At 43.4% G+C, this 7,831-nt stretch overlaps 1 protein-coding gene across 1 annotated transcript; it reads left to right on the forward strand.

Annotated features, from left to right (window-relative positions):
• The first annotated feature begins 20 nt into the window (after window positions 1-20).
• On the forward strand, window positions 21-3,332 carry LOC108674286 (integrator complex subunit 7). The gene is made up of 5 exons (XM_018162225.2): window positions 21-313; window positions 1,038-1,220; window positions 1,649-1,738; window positions 2,231-2,434; window positions 2,841-3,332. Exons 1-5 carry the CDS (start codon window positions 263-265, stop codon window positions 3,033-3,035), a joined length of 723 nt encoding a protein of 240 aa, XP_018017714.2. The 5' UTR covers window positions 21-262; the 3' UTR covers window positions 3,036-3,332.
• The last annotated feature ends 4,499 nt before the right edge of the window (window positions 3,333-7,831 follow it).

Below are 7,831 nucleotides of genomic sequence, written 5' to 3' on the forward strand. Positions count from 1 at the left end.
GGGAGCAGCTGGGGCCTATATTGTCTTATGCTTGAGTAGGGAGCAGCTGGGGCCTATATTGTCTTATGTCTGAGTGGGGAGCAGCTGGGGCCTATATTGTCTTATGCCTGAGTGGGGAGCAGCTGGGGCCTGTATTGCCTTAAGCCCCCCGTCTAAGTCTATGCCCTGACGGCAGGCGGGCGGTAAGGGCGGGGGCGCGACGCAGGCGGCGGAGGAGGAGCTGCCGTCCAGCGAGGCGGGGGCGACGGTGCAGGAGCAGCTCATGGCCAAGGCCCTCGCACGCGCCGCCAGGACCATCACCCAACTCGAGCAGGTGTGTCCTGCTGCCAGAGGTGGGCAGTAGTGAGCTACATGTAGCGGTAGCGCCCGCTACATTTAAGCAATTGTAGCGGTAGCGCCCGCTACATTTAGAGTATGTAGCGGTAGCGGCCGCTACATTTAGAGCATGTAGCGGTAGCGGTGGCGCCCGCTACATTTAGGGCATGTAGCGGTAGCGGCCGCTATATTTTGAGCATGTAGCGGTAGCGGTAGCGGCCGCTGCATTTCAAAGTAGCGCTGCCCAGCTCTGCTTGCTGCATATTTAATGACTGCTAACTTCATGTAGTTTTCATTATATTTTTATTTCTTTGTAGTCTTACAGTTTTTATTTATGTGAAGCCAAATAATTTTATTAAATAATAAGTTTATTTTCAGCGATATCAGTTAATTATAATATTAACGATTTGCACAATTGAATGGTGCTGCTGTTTGTTGTAGTTTCGACCTGTGCCTTTACTTTCAAAACTCGCTAAGTGAACGTAAGTACTTACGCTCTATTTTTTTGTCTATGATTGGTGGATTTTGCTTGAAAGGTCGTCAATGATTGGCTGATGAACTTACGATCTCCTAACTTTTTTTGAAAGTATAGGCCCCTAGGCCTGTACTTTCAGTATAGGCCCCTAGGCCTATACTTATTGGCTGACGAACTTACGATCTCCTAACTTTTCTTGAAAGTATGGGCCCTGAACTTCTTGCTAAGTTGTGAACTTTGTGGTCAGCTTTGTCAGGAGAAGAAGCCTATCGTGGAGTGTCAGCTGCAGCTCCTGACGAGCGTGAGCGAACAGCTGACCGGCGTGCCTCTGCCTTACCCTCGCCTCTTCTACCAGTCACTCCAGCGCACCAACATCTGCCTCAACATCACGCCTCAGCCTCACAACTTCGGTGACTCCATCACACTCCAGGTGAGTCAACATCTGCCTCAACCTCACAACTTCCTTGACTCCATCACAATCCAGGTGAGTTAACATCTCCCTCAACATCACGCCTCAACCCCACAACTCCAGGGGAAGAATGGGGGCGAAACCAACACTTTTTTTCAACTTCCCTCCTGAACATTTCTGCCTCTGGTGATGTAATGTTAGGGGTTGCTTCTGGGGGCCTAGCAATTTTTAACCCTTTAGTTCGATACGTGGCAACAAAGCGTTGTTTTTCGCAAACGAGTTGCTCGAGAATGAGACAAGTTTTTTTCCTTGGTAAGTTTCTTAACTTAGTTCATACATCAGCATGTTATTACTGCCCACAACTGACTCTACTATGATGTTGTATAAATATTGTCTCTAATATGATGTTATATAAACTTTATAAATATTCATGTATGTTTGTGTTGCAGAATTCGTCGCAGTTGTCAGTGAAGGTGGAAGGCGTGATCAGTCACGGGCGGCAGGCGGGGCTCTTCAGATCCATCAAGACCGTACCTGTGGTACGCCTCAAGTGACCAACGATGGCGTAGAAGAAAAGTTCCCGCGTCGAACGCATTGGAATCTATTGCTGAGATAAGACTCGAACCACAGCAGCACTGTGCCGTGCAGGCCGTATGATACGTTAAGTCAACGCAATAAAGTGGCGTGACCGACCGTGTCAACCGCGGCCGACAGATTGAGTGAAGCTAGTGCCGCAATGTCGCCGCGGTCTACTGCGCGCAGAATGTCTGAAAGCGCCTTCAGCGCCGCGGTTTCCATCGAGTGGAGATGATGGTATGCAGACTGCAGGCGAGGATTCATGCCCAATTCATCCAGTCTTGAGTTCCCATTCATGCCCCAGCACTCAGGAGAGTGGCTGGCTTGGGTGGTATGACTTGCCATTCATGCCCCGGCAGGTGAGTGTATGACATCGTTCTCAGGTAAATGTATGACATCGTTCTCAGGTAAATGTATGGCCTCCTTCTCAAGTGAATGTATGTCCTTGCCCTCAGGTGACGGTGGACGCGTCTGTGACAGACGAGGACGACGAGACGTGGCAGACGGGGCCTCGTCAGACGCTGCTAGTGAAGGCCCTCGAAGACCCGACTAACGCCAAGTCACAGGCCCTCGGGGCCCCTTGCACCTCCACGGCCCCGGCACCTGCCAGAGGCCCCGTTGTGGGCCCCCCTCAGCAGCAACTCACCGCCCTCCATCAGGTGGTCTGGCGATCGTTGCCATCGCGACAGAGAATGCGGCGCTGATGGCATCCTTGTTACTTGCAGTCAATTCAATGAACTGTTTTTCTGGCTAGCAACGAACACTCTAAATAGTTTCCTTTATAGTTACTAAATATGTCCTCTAAATGTTCCTCAGCTGTTTTCTGGCTAGCAACGAACACTCTAAATAGTTGCCTTTATAGTCACTAAATATGTCCTCTAAATGTTACTCAGCTGTCTTGTTTAGTTCACTTCTTTGATTATCTTATCAATGTAACATGCACATTTTGCATGCATTATTGCTTGTAATTATAATGAATTATTAAGATGTATTGATATTATTAGCCATCAGATACAAGTAATATGTGAAAAAATTCTTCATCACTAACAATTTCATGTCCCGCAGATGCCGCCGTCCCTGCCACAGCTTTCCTCGCCTTCAGGCTCGTCTCTCCTGCCCCCCGCCATGCCGCCCCCCAACCTCCCCTACCAGACTACCCCCCCTCTGGGTATGGTCATTCAGCCCCAGCAAATGCCCATGCAGTACCACCAAGCCCCCCCGGGCACCATCATAAGCGCCTTCTCAAGACCTCCTCCTTAAGCGTGCGATGAGCTCGCCTGTCTCGACATCTCGTCAAGAAAATGCATGAGAGCCGAGTTACCAGGCTATTGTACTTCAGTATTGTAATGATAATGTGGTATTGTAAGCCTATTACCAGGCTATTGTGCTGCAGTATTGTACTGATAATGTGGTACTGTAAGCCTATTACCAGGCTATTGTGCTGTAGTATTGTAATGATAAGGTGGTACTGTAAGCCTGGCTATTGTACTGCATTATTGTAATGAGAATATATGAATTTAGTCTTTCTTTTTTTTATGATAGTGTTCACCCATTGGAAATCTGAATTTTATTTTCCTGTTTATTCATCATCTTACTTGAAACTCGTTTCAGATTTTATAAAATTTGATGCTTTTAATTAAAAGTGGTGCCCAATAACAGTCTTCTGGCAACCGTTGAGTTTTGAGAGTAAGTCTTATCTCCATGTCCTGCATAACAGAGAATTTTGCTGCTTATTTATGTATAAACTTCACTTGTAGTTCGCAACACGCGAATTCTCTTCAATAAATCACTTGAGAATTCTTTATTTTTAACTTGTACTTTTTTCTATTCTCAAGTATTCATGATTGAAGCAATGCTTTCCTGTCCTGTTTTCGGGAGCCATTCCTCGATTCCGGCTAATTAAAACTTTCCAGGAAATAAAATTTAATATTTGTTTGTTTAAAATTTTTTCTTGCTTTTTTGATGATTTTGGCTTCGACTGAAACGCATTCCGTTCTAAAGAAAAATAATAAAGATTTTGATTTTTTTTAAGTTGAAATTATATCGTTGAAGCTTTGCCGTGATGAGTTTTAAATGAACAAGGATGTCTAGAGGCGTCTTGGCGCTACACCTGAATCTGTGTGTGAGGTAGGTTCGCGTGTTTGCATCGAATTCTTACAAAGAATTGACCTCTCGGACACCAGTAGGAGGCAATTCACAGTGAACATGCAGAGTTTCTTTCAAATCAATTCAGTGGCTAAGATACTTCTGGCTTATGTGACTTCAAGCTCGCTCAGCCGTATTACTCTAGGATGAAGTCGAAATAATTGCCAAGACCCGAACCGTAACAGAATTGCTGCCGAATAAAACTACAAAGTTTCATTGAAATCTGTTGGGTACTAAATGAGATATTATCACCTTAGTGCAGGACATGCAATCGCCTGAAGACCGGTTCATGGATATTTCTCTGACCGCAAGAATTTTGCCTGAGTCAACGAAATCCTCACAACCTAAGCATCGTCAAAAAAAGCTCTTTCATGAATTCACATGCCAAATTTTGTTGAAATATGTTCGATAGTTTGGGAGATATTTAGGCTCACACAAAGTGGTCGCGAGACCTCCCGGTAAATGTACTTGACGTGTAGATCGACTGAAGAAACGGCCGAGTGGTATAGCTCTGGGGCTTATGTGTTGTTGGTTCGAATTGCGTTGATAAGATTTGCTTCGAGGATGTAGCATAAGAGGCCGTAGTTTCTACTAATACATGTGAGGCGTATTAAATTGGCATCCTTGCAGTGGTCGCATTTCATAACGTCAACAATTCTGTCTCACCTCATCGCGAGAACTGCTGTTATGATCGCCCCACTCATCAATATTAGGATTATTATAGATTGATTATGATCAATATATACGTCGACGTACGCACCGTTATAAATTTTCAAGTAGCTTCGTTTTCGTTAAAAAATTGTTTAGTGCCATTGCCACTATGAAACGCCACCTGACTAATAATATATGTTCTATCTGAGCCTGAGGACAGATTCGTTGAGCAAGTGCGTGAGGGATAAGTAAGACACTTCGCTCTGTGGAATTGATGTTGATACGGTGAGGTTATGCACGAGAGTCTTTATAGAAAAGGTAGATACAGGTACAGAAACATAGGTAGATGGCTACGATCGTCAGGTCAGAGTAGCTGTAACTAGTTATACATTGCTGCGGTCGAGCTAACTACTGGGGAGCTTTACTAAGGTACCGCGCCCTTCTATAGACTTCTACTTCCGCCCACTACTGCAGTCTTCATCACGTGATGTTGTTCTCCGAAGTGGTACAAATGCGTACAACGAAATGTATTTCTCCAGGACGTAGTGATACATAATTCAGGTTGCCAGAAACGGCCAAGTCAACGAAAAAAAAAGCCACAAAAGCTTATTACTATTTACTTAGTATGTACTAATTTATCTGTAGGTTCCGGTGTACAAATTCTATTTCTTTTTTGCAGTATTTAATTTAATTAGGAAGTACTCCTATCATAAATTTTAGCCGGCCAACTCAATTTAAGAAAATTAAATCGCGGAATTTGTCTGAAAAAATACCGTCTGGCAACCTTGTTTCATAATAGTACAAAAATGAAATAATAGTACAAGATGAAGCAATCGGAGCAAACACTTACCCGTTACCCCAATTCAATACCCAAACCAACCTCTAGGTGCAACTCGAACCTCATTGGCTGCAAGGAGGTGTAGAAGCGGGGGGATCCGGTTATTGGCTGCCGTAGGCGTAAGGCGGAGAGTCGGGGCAGGTGTGGAGGTAGATGCCCGCTGAGGTGTAGCCTCCGTGAAAACTTTACTCACTCAGGCAGTGGCTGCGGAAATTTGGGAAGAAACTCAAGGAATTGCCGAGCCTATTTGAAGACTCGCGGTTTTCAATCAGAGCCTTTAAGCCGTTGCAGAATTTATATGGTTTTTTATGTGTACTAGCATGGTTTTTGATTTTGTTATTGTGAGGCTAAGTGTAGGTGTAGGTACATGTTTAGACAAGGTGTTTGTTACATCATAAGTTTTAGAGTCAAATTTGTTCAATACGCTTCGGTCTACTGACTTCAAAGAGTTCCACGTTAGCACTAAACCTGACAGCTGTTAATAGTAAAGAATGTATGAAGTAGAACTGTACAATACTCAGGTGGAATTAAATTTAAATTTATTAATTATATTAATTTGCATTTCTGGCCGGTCTCAAGCCGAATTCAAGAAGAATCACTGTAGCAAGAATGTTCAGATTTCCCAAACCACTCTAACCGCTCGGTGTTCCCGCTTGATTGGAACTTTGCTTAGCAGCTTCCTGAAGGCATACCTGCAGNACCAAGGTCGAGCACTTTAGTCCACCTGTCTAATACGTCAAGAAGCTGCGTTGTGCAGGAACGCCCGTCCACAAATCCATGTTGCTTTTCGCTAATAAGAGAGTTGGCCTGAAGATGGAGCACCACGTGCTCACGCACAAGTTTTTCCATTACTCTGCACAGTACACACGTCAGGCTGACTGGCCTGTAATTGTTGGGCAGGAGTCTATGCTTGCGGCCAATCATGGATGACCAAGCCGGCTAAGACTTTTTCCTTCGACCGTGAAATAAAGCCTATTCAGTTCCTAGTAGTCATTCCCAACCATGGTCATTCCTTCCTTATTCTCCTGCAGCTGGAGTGTGGCGTCAGAAACGGAAATTTGCTATAATTGGTAATTTATTTAATCCTTCGTTAGAATTTCAAATTAAATTTTGTTATGTTTTGTACAAAGACAAAAGCGTTTCAAACAAGTTTTACACATCGGTTGTTTCTGTCAAATATTTATTTACATGTAAGATACATTATAGTACGAAGAAAACGTTTTAAATGCGGGGTCTCGGACAAATTTACGGCCGGACTCGCGGCCGGTCTTACGGCCAATCTCCAAATTCAGTGACCAATGAATATCTCCCAAACGAATGAACGCAGCTCCAGGAAGCTTGGTGCACGTATTCATTAGGACCTAACCGTGATGTTTAGCTCGTGAAATTTTTTCCCACCTTCATTCGTGAGTTACAGAGGAATTCGAGCCGAAATTTGCTGTGACCAAGAAATTAATCGAAGGGGCTTTCGATAATCTATGTACGTTTTCATTTCGTTCAAAAAAATGTTCTCTTGAATATTCTCTTGCTTACATACGGCTTCTTCTTATACGATCATTTGGCATGACTCATTTTTAATACATTAGATCAGTCATTGATGCAGAGTCACCGTTTTCTTTTACACGATATATTTTGGAAAATTTTCGTTCAAACAACAGCAAATCCTATTCTTATCGAACTATTTAGTGTGCGCCCGCATCGCGTTGTGGTTGGATGTGCGTTTGTGTGCTTGGGTATGAGTTACGACCATGTAAGGCAATTTACTTTCGACAGTGTACAATTTTATCGATCTTGTCTGATCTTTTAACGTATTTGTGTGGATGCTATCTTGGAGCACCACTATAAATCTTTTAAAAATGAAGAGAGGTTTTAACAGCTGTGTTTTTGTTGTATTGCTGGTGACTCTCAGCAGAAGCGGAGGATTAGCGAACAATGTATCATGTTCGCCCGTGAGAACGAACTATCATGGCACCGGGCTGCAGGATCAGATACCCAACAAACCCATATCCGGTAAGCTTACCTGTCGCGTTATCTATTTTGCTTCAATTAAAGTTTATCAGTATATTTATTATATAATATAATAAAAAAATTATTTGCAAAGATTAATAAATTTTGGCAAATAACACTCTAAAGTAGCTAGGCTACCTAGCCATTTTAGACGCTACTATCATGACTTGATGACCATGTCATTCCTGTTGTTACCAATGAAAAACAATGTGTAGTGAATCAACATTCCATTAAGACAGATGCCTGGCATTGTTGCCTTACTTTTGCAACATTTGTGGCATTTTTCATGGCGTTGGTAGTTGGTACTACCTAACTGGCATCATGGTGAGGGACTGAGGGCTATTTTTCATTTGTCAATATAGTATTAGGTATATTAGTCAAAATTTAATAATCTAAAAAACTAATGTTTGGTGAG

This window comes from Hyalella azteca, unplaced genomic scaffold (assembly GCF_000764305.2).
Source record: "Hyalella azteca isolate HAZT.00-mixed unplaced genomic scaffold, Hazt_2.0.2 contig9482, whole genome shotgun sequence".
NCBI lineage: Eukaryota > Metazoa > Arthropoda > Malacostraca > Amphipoda > Hyalellidae > Hyalella > Hyalella azteca.